Source organism: Carica papaya, chromosome 5 (genome assembly GCF_054855325.1).
Source record: "Carica papaya isolate Zhongbai chromosome 5, ASM5485532v1, whole genome shotgun sequence".
Taxonomy (NCBI): domain Eukaryota; kingdom Viridiplantae; phylum Streptophyta; class Magnoliopsida; order Brassicales; family Caricaceae; genus Carica; species Carica papaya.
In genome coordinates this window covers 644,324-660,539 of record NC_142313.1, presented here as the reverse complement: position 1 = coordinate 660,539, position 16,216 = coordinate 644,324, and the positions used below count along the sequence as shown (strand labels likewise).

General features: G+C 31.4%; 2 protein-coding genes across 3 annotated transcripts; both read left to right on the top strand.

Moving 5' to 3' along the window:
• The first annotated feature begins 189 nt into the window (after positions 1 to 189).
• Positions 190 to 2,029, top strand: LOC110821391 (small ribosomal subunit protein eS21y). 2 transcript variants are annotated; one of them, XM_022051214.2, is made up of 4 exons: positions 190 to 347; positions 1,416 to 1,470; positions 1,557 to 1,689; positions 1,799 to 2,029. In XM_022051214.2, exons 2-4 carry the CDS (start codon positions 1,421 to 1,423, stop codon positions 1,862 to 1,864), a joined length of 249 nt encoding a protein of 82 aa, XP_021906906.1. In that variant the 5' UTR covers positions 190 to 347; positions 1,416 to 1,420; the 3' UTR covers positions 1,865 to 2,029. The 2 variants fall into 2 exon arrangements, with proteins under 2 accessions (XP_021906906.1, XP_021906907.1); XM_022051215.2 differs by having other exon boundaries at positions 192 to 347; positions 1,376 to 1,470.
• Positions 2,030 to 2,838: 809 nt separating this feature from the next.
• PFD3 (prefoldin 3) lies at positions 2,839 to 7,239 on the top strand. Its single transcript, XM_022051301.2, has 7 exons — positions 2,839 to 3,230; positions 3,956 to 4,013; positions 4,868 to 4,939; positions 6,103 to 6,222; positions 6,309 to 6,410; positions 6,738 to 6,876; positions 7,000 to 7,239. The coding sequence occupies exons 1-6, from the start codon at positions 3,088 to 3,090 to the stop codon at positions 6,831 to 6,833; spliced, it is 591 nt and encodes a 196-aa protein (XP_021906993.1). The 5' UTR covers positions 2,839 to 3,087; the 3' UTR covers positions 6,834 to 6,876; positions 7,000 to 7,239.
• Positions 7,240 to 16,216: the final 8,977 nt, after the last annotated feature.

Below are 16,216 nucleotides of genomic sequence, written 5' to 3'. Positions count from 1 at the left end.
AGAATTATTTTTTATCATCCTAAAATTATATTATCTCATAATTAAACTAATAAATTTTGTCTTAAATAAAAATTAAGCGTATAAAATTCCTCCAAACGTACCTTAATTTCGGGTTTAATATACTTTTTGGGCCAGGCGTTGTATACATATAATCTAAGCCCATTAAATGAAATTCCCCGACGAAGGCGAATTAGGGTTTTTTCTCCATTCGAATCCCTTGGGGTATAAAAGCCATATTTTAGCCTTCTCTCTAGCTTAGCAGGATTTTACCGCTGAGCTACCTCCCCGATTCAAGTCCACCGGCAACTGGTTTTTGTCTCGCCGGGAGTCTCTTGCTAGCTTAGTTGGTAAAGCTCCACACTGTTTCTTTAAAGTTGTTGTTATAGCTTTGGAAATCCATCATTGTCGTCTTTATTTTGCTTTCTTTTAACGTTTTAGTCTCTGATGTTGCGGTTGTTCATATACATTATGATTTGTTTTCGGTGGATAATCGAACTTTCTCGTTGTTAAGATTTGAGTTTAAGTTCAGTTGCTTTAGGAGTTAGGATTTTTAGGTCATCAGAGATTGATAGTAATGGATATTATCATGAAAAGTTTGAGGGGTTGGACTCTGTTTATTTGTATCTGGAATATTTAGTACCAATTGCTTTTGCTGTTTGGTAGAGCTAGAAGCTGGTTTTTCTTGTTAATTTCTCTCTTTACCCTGAGTCCATTTGGAGCTTCATGTTGGTAACTGATGTCTTGTGTTTAATCTTAAGTGGCTGGTGTTATTCTTCCTCTTTTATTTGATTAAGTAGGAGCTTCTTCTAATGGTCTAAGTAATCCTTAAGTTTGCAATAGGAGAGTCAAATACCACAAAGAGCAGCAAGTTTATTATATGATTGCAGCATTATTTTTCTTTCTATGATTGTTTACTTGTCGATGAGAGAAGGAAATTTGAAGTGCAAAAAATGTTGAGTATGCCATGCTGTATTTGATGCACCTAATTGGAGATACTTGAAGGGTGAGAAACTGTTTTCCCCATTCGATTTTCCTTTTATTTCCTCTCACCATGGCTTGGACCCATTTATATACTCCTCCCCCTTCTCATACTACGTTTTTACCATCACCAGTGTCCTTTCTTGAGTATTGTTTTATCCCTTGTTGAATTGATGAGAATTCATCTCATGTTTCTACTTGTTTGTGATATTTAAGATCAATTTGCAAGGATGTGGACTAATATTGTTTGCGTGTGCGTGTGCGCATGCAAGTGTTTTTCTGTTTTCTTCTATTGTTTCGTTGATATAAAAGTGAGAACGGTCGAGAGGATAACTAGGTATTGCTGTATCTGTTAGTTTAATTTGTTTCTGATGTGAGGATATTGCTGTCAAATTAGGTGTATCGAGCTAACTTTTTTCTTGTTAACAAACGATCAGCCAAGATGCAGAACGAAGATGGTCAGAACATGGATCTTTACATCCCCAGAAAATGGTATATTGATATTTTCATCGATCAATTCCTTTTCAAATCAAGCAATGTTAATCTGGTTATTAATTCATGATTTGCCGTGGTTGCAGTTCTGCAACAAATCGACTCATCACGGCAAAGGATCACGCATCTGTCCAGATTAATGTTGGACATTTGGATGCCGATGGTGTCTACACTGGACAGTTCACCACTTTTGCCCTCTGTGGATTTGTTCGTGCCCAGGTGCGTTTTCTTATACATAGTCTAAGCAATTAGCTACCTGTTTCCAAGTTCAATTTAGATTTCGAAATCTCCATGATTTAAGCAATGAACTAACTTGGGAACCATGCAGGGTGATGCTGACAGTGCCCTCGACAGGCTCTGGCAAAAGAAGAAAGTTGAGGCCCGCCAACAATGAGTAGTTTCCATGGTTGGTTCTCTTGGGTTTAAAAGAAAGGAACTTGATAGCTGTATTCATCTATTCCCATTTGGTCTTTTTGTGAACTACTTCAAAGTTGGTTATTTGTCTGGACCAAGTTATTTTTCGAGCTTAATTTGAAAACTAAGTTTTATTTGGTGCGTATTTTACATTACTGTGATGTCAATCGGCATTAATTTTGGTATTTGTCTGCATGGAATGTGAATTATAGGATCTGAAGTGTCTATCGGTTCATTCGTTCGATAAGCTTATGATACTTCTCGATCAAATCTTCCTCTTTCATTCAAGAGAAGAAGATTGTTGGTTTTTCCAAAAAGAAGGGGGAATTTCAGTAAAAGTAGTATGCATGAAATTGATAAAAGAGGGTAAGTAACAAATATTTACCAAGTAAAAAAATATTGAGGAGCGCGAGATCTGAAAATGGTAAAAAGTAAGATTTAATTTTACATTGCTTAAAAAGATACATATGATAATATATTAAAAAATATTTATAATTGATTTCAACTTTTTTTACCGTACAACGTTAGGGGGGTAAAAAATATCCGAAGAACGCCTTCCAAAGTTTCTTATTTTATCTCAATTATCAATAAATTTCTGACCTCAGTTGGGTAAATATAAAATTTTTACGTGATATATTATCATAATAAATAATAAAAAATAAAATTTTAAAAATATTAAAGCAACGTAAGGATATTCGTAATGGTATTTTGCTTAATAAAATTTTAAATATATTATTTATTATTTAATTAAATAATTAATATATTTATTTTTGCAAAATAAATCGTACGTTTAAAGAGAACGTAGGTTCAAATTAAATTATATTAATTTTTGTAATATTAATAATAATATATATATAGATAATCTAGTTAATAAATAAATAAATAAATTTTTAAATGCATCATTCCACCAACTTTGTAAGACGAGCGGGTAATTAATTTTCACTTCAAAGGCCGAAGCCCATTTTGAAAGTTTGGTAACTCCAAACTTTCCTGCCTACTTTGTGCCGCCGTCGTCCTGCGTCTGGCTCTGGTTGCATCTGGCGAGAGAGTATTAACTAAAACCCAGCCAGTTCCTAGCAAATCGCAGCAGAATCTCGAAGAACCAAAACCTCCACTGAGAAAAGCTTTGCTTATTCGTCTCTGTTTTTGATCTATCTACACCTCTATTTTGTTTGCTATATTTGTCTGGTGTTGCGGTTGAGAATGGCATCGTCTTCTTCAAAATCAGGAGGTGGTGTAACAGAGAGACGAGGTATACCGGCAGCTCAGTTCGTAGAAGATGTGGAGACTTACCTCTCTCAGGCCGGCCTCGATGTTACTTCCGCTCTTTCCTTTCTCCAAGAAAGGTCTTCCTCTTTCTCTCGCAGTCATATCTTGATTACTTCACTATTTCAGCTATCAACCTTTGCGATTTCAGTATTTACGCTTGGCTCCTTGTGATCTTACACTGTTACTCCGTGCTAGTTTTTATTTATTATTGCATCTCGTTGGAGACGAATGAGCATGGATTTACTACTCTCAAATTTGAGGAACAAACTTCAGGCATTAGTTCAGTGAATAATCTAAATGGATATTTGCGAATTTAACTGCCTTAAGTGTGTTGTTTTGAAATTCATATCTTCGTGTCATATACCATTGACATTGAATTTGATGGTTCATGATTAAATTATTCTAGTTTGGGAACAATTCTAATTTATTCCTAATCTTTTTGGATCAATTAACTGATTTTGGTGCGTATTTACGAGGGAAAGAAGGCTATTTTTTATCTTACGATTTTTGATATTCTTCAATTTCAATCATCCGGGATCTTACGAAATTTCAGTTTAAACCCAATCGTACACTTATTCTAAGCTCGGCACAGCTATATTTCTCATTTTGAAAGTTTGTGCATATCTATTTCATCCTTTCTTCTACCAAATGATCATAGGCTGATGGATGAACTGAGTGTTTAGATGGATATATTGCCCTTTTGTGCATTTATCCTGTTGCATGCATAAGGTTTTCAAATTCAATTTGGTCTTATAACATTATATCTAGTTCTAACATATGGTTCCCCAATAAATTATTGTAGGCTTCAGCAATATAAATTGGTTGAGATGAAACTTCTTGCTCAGCAGAGAGATCTTCAGGTGCTATTACCGGTCCTATTTCTTTGTCTTTTATATGATTATATGTATAATATTTGAAATATACGATCTCTATTTCTGTGGTCCTACCTATTAAGTTGTGTTTATCATGAAGTATGAGCTGAAAATACTGCTGTTCAAATAGTCATTGTGGCATTGTTTCATTCATTGTGATTTTGCTAAGGTTTCTTCTCATCAGGAAATATCCTCCTTTAGAAGCAAATCGGGATGCTTCCATTTAACAGGCAGATTGTTATTTGTATCTCATGTGAAAATGTGTCCAGCTTTCTAATAACTACTTGATAATAGGGGCTCTATGGGAAGCTTGGGTAAATGAAATGGCAACAATGTACTGTTGCATACTTTTTTTCTTTCTATAACAATCTCAAAGTCTTCTGAGCTTATTTAATCTGTAGGTTAATTTGTCCTAAATGGAAGATTAACTTGTTTGGAGCTGCCCTTGACTTAGTATTCTTTTTAGGTTTTGGCAGGGCAAAAAAGTAACCTATTTTGTTTTTCAGCTTGCAGCCAAAAATCTAGATTTCATTATTTTTGTAATTTTGCTTTATGACCAAAAAAGGTTCTCTTTACTTCTTGAGACCTAGATGATGGACATGTAACCTTGCATTTCATCTCCTTTTTCTTTTTTTTTTTTAGAAAGAAAATTAAAATCAATAACTGTTGTGACATTATTTCAATAACTTATCTAATTTTTCTCCTTTTTCTTTTTTTTATCTCCTTTTTCTTGTTGTGCTTATACTTATCTAATTTGTCTTCGATGTGCTGTTACTCATCTATGCTCGGTTTTCGACTGTGTCACTATTTTATGTGAAACTGTATTCTTATGTGGTTATCAGGGAAAGATTCCTGATATTGAGAAGTGCTTGGATGTGGTTGCCACTTTACAAGCTAAGAAGGGTACTGGTGAGGTTCGTTTTTGCATGTTCTTTTTTGTTTATTTGATCTTACATAGGCTTCAGACTCTTTAACTTCTATATGAAGAAGTCCATCACATTGTGGTGCTTGTCATGTCTCTTGGTATTGGAACCTGCGAGTAAAGAAGTTTAACAATGTTTATTCTTTTGTTGGATGGATTTTAATCTGGCTAGTTTAGTCTTTAATGGTTAATCTGGGACAGTTTTTAGGAGGTGCTGGGAAAACTGAAGATGCTTATGCAGGAAAGGAAGCTTTCATTTGATTTGCCTTGACTATCAGCAAGCTTTCTATTTCTTTGCTTTGTTGGATATGATTGAGCAGAGTTCTGACATAAAAAAAAATATATATTTAAAAATAATCTCAACCCCTTGTTTGCTTTGTTTCTTTTGGAGGATATCTAATCCTCCTCATTTGTATCTTCTCCTCCCTTTTAATACATCTTTTTCTATTAAAAAGAAAAAGAATTTCAACCCATTTTCTTCCTTTTATCCCATATTTGTGTGCATCTTGAAAGACCAAACAGCCCAGGACAGAGCTAAATAAATTTACATCTCCTGTGAGAGAAAGAGAGAAATGGTTGAGGAGAGAAATGAGAAACCATGGTCTATGTAAAAAATCTCATTCATGTTTATAAGTACAAACCAGAAGCCAAGGCAACGATAAACATAGAGGTCAGAAATTGGAATGAAAAGTCGGCAGATGCAAACTTATGGTGAAACTTGGAAATTTTGTAATTAAGCTAAAACTTCAGAAATAATGATTCATCTCATATATTAAAGAGCTTCCACATAAATAATTTATCTCCATATTTTTACTACTGGGAATTGATACTTTAGGCATTAGATGGAATTGATATGTTAGATGTTAGATACAAATTGATTGTGTGTTGTAAATTATCTCTACTTTATTTGTTAATTGACTTTGCATCCTCTCTTTTGTTGTTCAATCTAACGGCCAAAGAATTAGAGTTCTTTCTTGTAACGGGAAGTTTTCTGTCTTTTTTATTTGCTGCTCATTATTCATAAGTTTCGTACAACTATTCTTATATTTCATTTGATGCAATTTTACCCGAAAAACATAAAAATAGTGGTGTGCCAAATGCATATATGTGCTAAGAATATTACTTTTTTCTCTTGGGCTCTTGATCTTTATGCAGGCACTTATTGCTGATTTTGAAGTTTCTGAAGGCATATATTCAAAGGCTCGCATTGAGGACACAGATTCTGTGTGTTTATGGCTTGGAGCAAATGTCATGTTGGAATATTCATGTGAAGAGGTCCAGCCTTATATTTTACATGCTGTTGGGTCCTTTCTCTTCATTTGGGACACAAGCATAAGTTCTTTAGTATCTTTGTGATGCAGGCCACTTCTCTTCTTAAGAAGAATCTAGATAATGCTAAGGCCAGCTTGGAAGTTCTTGTGACTGATTTGCAATTCTTGAGGGATCAAGTGACAATAACTCAGGTACTATTGATTTCATTATGTTTTTCTTTACTCTTTATTCTTCAGCCCAGGCTGGGTTTATTGGAAGTTGTATTATGAACTTTCTATAAATTGAACAAACCATCCCATCAGGAAAAGAACCGAGAAAAAAAACGTGGAAAGATTTTCTTTTCCCTTTTATGGGATGGGAGTAAAGAATAGTTATAAGATGTATACAGCATGAGAGGCATTACTTCTGTAAACTGTATAGTGAAGTTCGGCAATTTGTCTTAATTTCCAATTCTTTCCTCTTTTCTTTTACAAGCGAAGTGATTGTGTTGTTGATTAATTTTTATGCCCGTTGGACAGGTCACTGTTGCCCGTGTCTATAATTGGGATGTTCATCAACGCAGGACTCGACAAGCTGCTGCTGCTGCTGCTGCTGCTGTGACTACTCCTGCATAACATTTGTGAAATGAAAATTTTATTTCTCCCTGATTCAGTGGAGGTAGAGTGTGATTTCCTCGGGACAGTGTTGCTTTAGTCTTTTCTTTATTCATTTTATTGATCATTGTCCTTTACTTCTAGTGCTCTAAAAGTTTTGCTTAAGGGTCTTATCTGTATTCTGCAGTTTCAGGTTCTCCATACAAGCACCTGAGGTGGAAGAAGAAAATTATCGTACTTAGTAGGATCAATTTTGATATATGATAAAACTTTCGGGCTTCATTTGTAACGCTTTTTTATACTGGTTTGCGACTTCTAGGATGATGGATGTCTTGCACTTGTATGCATACGATGTTTGTTCCCTTAGTTGGCTTGATTAGTTTGATGTATCAGTGCATGGAATTCGAAATTTACTTTTTTGGGATCTTCCAACTGGCACTTCATGAACTATGATTTAAATTTGAAAATTTGGGTTAGTGGTGGAAACAGTGGGACCAGAAGGGGCTTCAAGGTCAAGGATATGTGTCGGTGAAAGTCTTTCAGATGAAAAGGTGGGACATCTGATGTCAGCACCATCTTATGCTTATTTGTAGATTGAGATGTTTCGTATGGTATAAGGCTGCAACAGTCTGCCAGGAAAAACACATGATGGGAAGCTTTGATATATTATTCTGTTTAGTAATGAAATGATCTTATATTGGAAAGGAACAGGATTGGAATACATCATAGGTTAGGGAACACTAATGCATTCTGGTTTCACAACTTATTGCCGAAATCAGGAGTAGGTTCGTGCATGCTCGATGCTGGCATGCTGAGGGCTCTGTTGATGGTCAAAGCAGGAGCAATCTGTAAAGCAACTTCTGATGGCATGCAGAAGAGTAAGAAGGTATGGTTTGACATCTCACTTTGCATCCTGATCACCTGCTGGATCTGCTTTGTAGCTCTTCTCTCTCTTTATTTGTGTATATTTATACTCTACAGGTTCTTGGTGGTGCACATCTTGACTGTTGGGCTAAAAGCCTTTTAGAAAATGTACGGGTTTCAGTGAGTTGGGTTTGTCTCCTTCGAGTCTTGTAGAATGTAGACTACTTGGCACACCATGGTTAGAATGTCCTGCGTCTTTAGCCCGTAAAACTTGAAGAACTTGTGGTGGCTTCCAAAACTTTGGGTTTAGATTTCCAAAATTAGGAAGGTATTAATTATGTTTCCAATATTATCTTATAATCTTCTTTGTATTGTTAAAGGGTACCATCAAAGTAAAACTTAAACTCTAAAAACAACACAGTTAATCTACGTAGTTGATATGTTGGCCATAGACGAAACTTATAGAATCTCCATACGGAATTTAGAGAAAATACCTTTGTAGTAAAAGCAGTTTGAGGTAGTTATTGGAAAGATGAATTCTTCAGTTTGAAGTATAACATGCCATGCTTGCTGCTTAGGTTGTCTTATTCTATCACCCTCAGACTTCAAGTGAAAAAAGGAACAACTGCCTTTATTAATTCAAATTTTTTTCGGGGAGAGAGAGAAGGGAGACATTGAGAAATCTAGTGAAATTTGGCATTTTGATTATTATGGGAACTTGCAAAATTTTTCTCATAACTAAATCTTGGAATTAGGGTTTCATTTTCTTCTTTATATAGAGAAAGAGAATCCTACACTTTTCACAAACGAAAGGAAAAACGTCTCGAGTTTAAATATATCGATACATGTTCTAAAGGGTTAGCACTTTACTAGATTATTTCCCTTTTCACTGAGGTTTTTTTCGTGAATGGTTACACCTCAACAGACAAAATTCGATTCAAACTCTCTGTATAATGAAAAAGAATACAGCACCCATTGGTGGAAATACAGCTCTCTGCTGCAACTCTCTCTTAATGGAAATAGCAATTTGTAGGGAGAGTCCATGTGGGGGCCAAACCAAAGTTGTTAATGTCAAGAAAGCTGCTGGGAAGTTTAGGAAATGAGGGAAGGAGGAAAAAGAACAATTGATCCAGTCAAGTCAAGAAAGATGATGTAACGTAATCGTTGAAGAGCACAACAAAGGTCTCTCACTTCTCTCTTTCTAATTTTTGACTTCATGGACATGGCCTCTCTCTTATACATGTATTTAAATGATGGTCCCATTTGATAATGTCAAAAGCCACTTGAGAGGTTTTTGAAAGGTTTAGAAATATAATAATGTCTTAATATTAAGGAAAAAAAAAAAGAATATATATCTGTATACGTGTGTGTGTATATATATATATATATATATATATCTAATTGCTAATTCTCCTTATTAATCCAAAATGTTAAGTTGTTGACTAGGTCTTGAGAGTTTTATTTTAAAGGTTTTGTTGGGGGTTGGGTTTGGTTGACTAGTGAAATTGAATATGATTTGAAGACTGCGGTCCAGGGAGAGGGAGAGAAAGGGAGAGTTATGATAATATGTTGAATTTTGTGACCCTGGGATTAAAAAGCGTAGGAGAAATACTACTGCTTTTGACTCTTAATTTTACTTAGTCCAATTACTTTGTTTAATTTAAAGTTAATGGAAGGTGTCTTTTTCAGAATCGACAATTGAAATAGGATTAGCATGTTATTAACTAGTAATCAATGTTGATTTTCATTCTTGAAAATATTAGAAAGAAGTGGTGAAATTGGAAATGGATAGATACATACATATACATATGTATGTATTTTATTTTTATATAGTTTTTTTTAGATTGTAGCGATCGTAGCGGAGAGAATGATATTGGGACCCAAGTGGCTGAGACTAGTGAGGCTAAAGAAAGAAAAGTGTCGGCAAAACTGCAAGGGGAGGAAGAGACAAGAGGCGTGAACCTGATGTCACGTCTCTGATTCACCTCTACCTGTACTTTGTGATCAAAGGGGTTTGTATATGTATATGTTGATATGAATATATATATGTATATAAGAAAGAGAGGGTCCTGATATAGGTTATATCCTTAATTTTGGAGCAGCCACACGAAGGGTTCAAAGGAAATCCAATCACAGTCTGCTGTTCTTTGCCTACATATATTATTAACTACATTATCTTTCTTCACACACACACACACTACATTCTCCTTCTGCTTCCTATCACATTCTATTATGTTTTTGAGAGGAGGTGTAATATAATATATATATATATATGTATAGTAATATCTTATAGTTATTATTTATTTTATTATATAATTGTTTCCTTAAATATGAGAATATATATATATATTTTTAGTACAGTTCTTGTAAGAAAAATTATATAAAAACATATCCTTAGCTAACAAGAAAATTATGTAACATGAAGTAATTAAAAACTTTCTTGACTTTGACAACAGAATATGTCAACATTAATTACTGACTCCTGTTTCTTAATAGTTAATTAATTACTTTATTTTTTGTATTCTACTAACCACCCCATTCCTTAATACACACATATATATATATAATGTATATAGTATGTAATTTTCGCTTTTTATATTATGTTTAATTATGCATAATTATTTTTGAAAATAATTTTGCAATGTAATTTTTATTTTTATTTTTTGTAATTTAATATTCTTATTTAGTGGGGGAAGGTACACCTTTTATTTCATGCAATAAAAATTTAAATCGAATCACAAAATTTTATAGAGACGTGCACGCAAAACGAGGCTGATTTGTCCTCACTGCCTTCCCTAATTAAAGTCATTTTGTCCGTTTATGATAGTTGCGCGTTTTAGCCTCTACAGGCATTTACCATATTTATTTAATCATCAATTGTTGACTTTGACTTTTTATTATTATTCAAAATTTACGAAATTATTTATTTATTCTTTTTATATTTTCTAATAAATTTAAAAAAAAAAAAGCAGAATTATCTCTTCTCTGGAATCTCATGCCTAAAATTTTATAATAAAAAATAAAAATAAAAATAAAATAATAAATACTTTTGGGTGCGGGAATTTAATAAGGAGTAATTAATTTCAAAATGCCGCAATCAGCGCTGAGTGTTTTAATTTCATCATACCACCAAAAGTCAACGGTTTAATGGATCGGAGACCCGACCCGGTTTCTATTCATTATTTTATCTTATATTAGTAAGGTAAAATTTGGATTTTGCCTGAATTAATTATTAGCTTATTTATTTAATTACAACTTGCTCGTGTACTATAATTATTTAATTAATTTGATTTGAAATTTAAATTATAATTTAAAAAACTATTTAGAATAAATTAATAATAAAGGACTATATGATATCGAAATAAAAAATAATTATAATGAAGCAATTAGACTAATTAAAAATTTAAACAATTTTTAGACACTGTTAAAATCTGAAAATAAAATTAGAAATATTTTTTAAACACAACATAATATTAATGAATTTTGTATTAGAGAAAATTGAAATCAATCTCGATTATAAACTAATGTATATATATATATACATATATAATTGTTAAGTCTCATCCCATTAATTGGTATAATGGATGTATATAGATGTACTACGTCTTGGGTCATGAAGAATAGGAGAGTTTTAATTGTAAAATAAAACGGAAAACACATGCAAACATATATATATATATGTATATGTGTGTGTGTGTAGATATATATATATATATATGTTTGATAGTTAATGGCGTATATTAAAAAAAGCATAAATGAAGCAAGAATAATCATAATTCTACAATAATAATAAAATTATAAATTAGGAATATTAAGTGGGTTGCTCTAGTCTAGTTAGAATCTAACTTTGTTTAGCAAATACGTAACCAGATTATTATATTTGTGGATGATGTCAACATTAGTCTAGAAATGGAATCACCAACATGAACCCTAAACCTATAAATATGTATATACATACATATATACGTACACGTACAAAACCTCCATGTAGTACACATAATTTTTTGTATCTACATTATAAAGCAGATTACGTATATTTATATATATATTTATATATGACTAACATGGGATGGATATGACATGGTACGATCTCTTGAAAAAAATTATGATTGATGGGATTAATGTCTGCAAATATATAAACCCACAACATATATCTAAGCTATAGCATGTGAAACTTTGCATTAGCCATGTGCATATCCATATCACTTTACACCATATATATATATATGTCTATAAACCCACAACAACCCATATGCTGATACATATATATATATATATATAACAAGAATATCACCACATCACAACATAGAAATATTTAAGGACTACCATACTTCCCTATCATATACTATAAATTCTCACGTCTAATAATAAAACAATTTAAAAATTAAATTTAACGTGTTAATTCTCCCTCTGTGTCTCTCTCTCTCTCTCCCTCTCTCTCTCCCTCTCTCTCTCTATGTATATATATATATATATATATATATGTTTGGCATTAGATACGCACCACCTCACGTGTCAAATGCGAAAAGGATCAACCCATTTGTGATTTAAAAAAAAAAAAAAATTTGCAGTGTGGTTGAATAAACAACTATTCAACACTTTGACCTTTGACTTTGACTTCTTCATCGACCATAAATATAATTTACATCCTCATCCTCTCAACAACGACTATTTTGACCTTCTAGATTCACAGTAATTAACTGCGTACCCTCAACGTATATTTACTTTTCAAATTTGACCCGTTAATTAATCAATAATTATAGTTTTAACCAAAACATACATAAATAATTCTTAATACCTTAATTTACACTAATCTTTTTTTAAATTAATCTAAGAATTCGTAAATACTTTATCGGAATTACCGTGGATAATTTGTCTGTTTGTTACAGAGATTTAAACTTAGGAAGGAAGCCAAAAAAAAAAAAAAAAGGTCAAAAGACTGTCTGCAGGGAGATACATGTCGTAAGGCAAAAGTCAACAAAACATGCAGCTTTTAATACCATAAATATTATTAATAATTTTATAATTTATACCCGTTTTAATTAATTTATTTTATAAATATTAAAATTTTCAAACATACTTAATCACAACCCAAAATAATTATGGTCTCTAGTTAATAACGTTACTTAACTAATAATTAATGATTATTAATTATTATTATTTGTTTAATTCTAATAGTGAAATGAAAATTTTCTTTAATTAATAATTAAGAAACAATATATATATATATAGAGTTTTTTTTTATTTCACAAGAAAAGCAAAAAACTAAATTACACAAGAATTTTTTATGTACATCCGAAATTAAGAGACACATATGACATCATTTATGAGAAGTTGCTGGAGATTAACGGGCACCGAACATGTTGATGGAGACCCAATTATAAGGAAAAATTAGTATTTACCGATCAGTCTGTGCATTTGTTTCTTTCACGATAAATATATTGTATGCGAACACGTCAATTATAACAAAATAAATTTTTAATTTTTCGAACAAAGACACCATGCGCATTCGTATAATAATCTTCCTTGGTAAACAAACGTACGATCAGAGAGCTATCTATTTCTAAGATAATATTGCGGTATCTAATATTTCAAACGAGTTGTAAACTATTGAAGGTTTCCAAAACTCGGCCTGCAGAATCGAACAATCGCCAATTTTTCTGCTAAAGATAAAGAGCGTAATTTTTTATCATAGTAAATTCCGCAAATTAAAATAATTAAGAAAAGCGGAACCATCTAAAAGTAATAAATTTTTTTTTTAAAAAAAGAAAAGCTTGTAGAAAATATTTAATGTCGACATTTTTAGGCATTTGGAGTAATAATTCCAATTTTTTTTTTTTTAAATAATATTTTAGTTTTAATTTTTTGACTGAAAATACTTTTAATAAATTAATAAAATTTAAAAAGGAAATACATAGGGCGTGACTTAGAAGCAACCCATGTAGGAATATACTAAAACCGCGTAAAGCGCATGTGCTTTTACAGCCATTTGAATTAAAAAAATAAAAAAAACGAGGACCGTCCGATCTGACACGTGTGAGTAGATGAGTAACTTTCCTCGTCCCCTCATCGAGCTCTGAGCAGCGATGACGACCCGGGCCGTGTAGTGTGCGATTTGCCAACGTCGTTTCAGGAAAACCATACATGAATTATATGCATTTATTTATTAAAAAAATAAATAGGAATAAATTTTATTTTATTTTAATTTTATTAATTTTAAATTATAATTCATTAAAAATTTTTAATATCACGACATTAAAAACATGATAATATATACAATAATAAAAAAGTATTTATCGTCCGATAAACTTTAATATGATATAAAATATACTTCTTACGATACAAAAGAGAGTCTATATATACATAAATATGTTAAAATAATACACATTATATATATAATATTTTTTTCTTTTTTAACCCTCGAAAATATTTAGATAATACATTATTTCGGGTCTCGACAACTCTCGTTTAATATCAAAATTCGATAATTTATTTATCGGCAGAATTTGAAAAGAAAAATCAACGTACGAGTTAGGTTGAGCGATGAAAAGTTTGGCAAAACAAAAAGAAAAAGTCGTATTTGCGCCTTTGGAAAATGACCAAAAGTATAAATATTAACATGTAAATAGAACCTTAATACCTTTGTGTGCGCGTGTGTATGTATATATATATATGTGTGTGTGTGTGTGTGTACGTATAATTGATGAAGATATGGATATGTATATATGTACATATGTAGACATCACACTGTACGAAAGTCTGTACCATGCACCATCATTGCATTTGCATAATAGATCAAATTGATCATAGTGATGCAGACTGTCTATTTTAATTTCCGATATGGGACCATTCCCATGCATAAAGTTAAAAAAAAATTCTTCCAATTATTATTTCCCCTCTTTTTATTTTTATTTTTTAAAATTTAAATTTGGTGCAATTCTATAAAATAAAAAAAAAAAATTGAAGTTTTCAGAACGTAATATAAGAAATTAAATTAATTTAAAAATAAATAATTTATTATTTAATATTATTATCTTATTCTGAAAAATTGAGAAAATAAATTAATTAAGAAAAATGGAAAATTAAACTAGTGTTGGCTTGTCGGGTAAGAAGCGAGCGAGTCCGGTGAGACGGTGACGCGTGAATTGCGTCAGCGTACGGCGAGCCTTCCTAGCCGAAACTTCTTTTCACCGCGCGTTATTTACTTTCCAACTTTTTAAAAAAAAAATTATTTTTTGTTAGAAAAAATTAAAAATAATTAAAATAGATAATGAAAATTAGTCTTTTACGAAATTGCCCCTCAACTTCTTCAATATTACTTTTAAATCAACTTTTTTTTATATTCAAAATAATAAACATCCGAATAAATATATATCATGACTTAAAAAAAAATGAACGTTTAATTATTATATCTTATTTCAAATTTAAATTTTATTAAATATATTATAATTTGATAGTGATAAAAAAATAATATTTAGTTTAATTAGTTGGAATGTTATTTTATTAATATGTTAATATAATGATGAAATTAAATTAAAATTTAATGACTTTATTATATTTTTAGATGTAAAATATTTTAAAATTGGTTGTTCAATATAAAAAATTTAATTGTTATTTACTTATTATGTCTTTAAATTTATAATTATAAATTTTGTATTTTTAAATATTAAATAAGAAATTTCATAAACATTCAACGTAAATAAAAACATGGAATTGGACTAATTAATATAACATAATAATGTTAAAATATTATTATAAATAAATAAATAAATATATATATATATGTGCATGAATGCTATATAATTATTTTTATAGTTTTTTTTTAACTTATTATCATACTTAATTATGCACCAAGTAGGAACTTCAAGATGTGACAAACTTTTAAAATTCTTAATTACAACGTAAATAAATACACTATTTAAATGGGGCCCTCTCCCGAGTTTTTTTATAAGGGGAAAAAAAAAAGTTAAACGAGGGGCATTAAAGTCATTTCACACGGGGCATTGTGTTTTGCGTTTTGACGTGGTAAGCACGTGATCACGTAAAAACAAAAAGATAATGTTGCCGTTATAAAGCCGTGAAAGGAACTTAAAATAAATAAAAATTGAAAAAATTGTATTTATAATAATAATAATTATTATTAAGAATTTTAAATAAATTTTTTATTTTTTAAAATTTTAAAATATTAAAATTTTGCTGGCTTCATGAGGAATTTTTGTTTTGATAATTTTGTTGTGTTTTTTTTAAGGAAAAAAAAAAAAAGACGGAGCAGTAATCACATGCAGACGACACAAACTTTCTGCTAGCCCACGTGTTGGGCCTCAAGTTCTCACGGTCGACAAGCTACCGGCTAAACCCGTCAAAATCCCGCGTAGGCAAATGTGGACCCCACGGTCGGTTCTCGAGCAATTAATGCCCAACACCGTCCTTCACCCCCAGCTTTGAGCGTACACATTCTTGACCGACAGATGTCAGTCATCCTACGCTTTTCTTTGTTTTTGTTTTTTGAATTTAAATTTAGTTTAAAAAACCAAATGGGA

Coding starts and splice junctions, on each gene's coding strand:
- PFD3 (XM_022051301.2), top strand. CDS start 3,088: ATGGCATCGTCTTCTTCAAAATCAGGAGGTGGTGTAACAGAGAGACGA. Junction 4,014..4,867: donor CTCAGCAGAGAGATCTTCAG/GTGCTATTACCG, acceptor TGTGGTTATCAG/GGAAAGATTCCTGATATTGA. Junction 6,223..6,308: donor TGGAATATTCATGTGAAGAG/GTCCAGCCTTAT, acceptor TTTGTGATGCAG/GCCACTTCTCTTCTTAAGAA.
- LOC110821391 (XM_022051214.2), top strand. CDS start 1,421: ATGCAGAACGAAGATGGTCAGAACATGGATCTTTACATCCCCAGAAAA. Junction 1,471..1,556: donor CTTTACATCCCCAGAAAATG/GTATATTGATAT, acceptor CCGTGGTTGCAG/TTCTGCAACAAATCGACTCA. Junction 1,690..1,798: donor GTGGATTTGTTCGTGCCCAG/GTGCGTTTTCTT, acceptor GGAACCATGCAG/GGTGATGCTGACAGTGCCCT.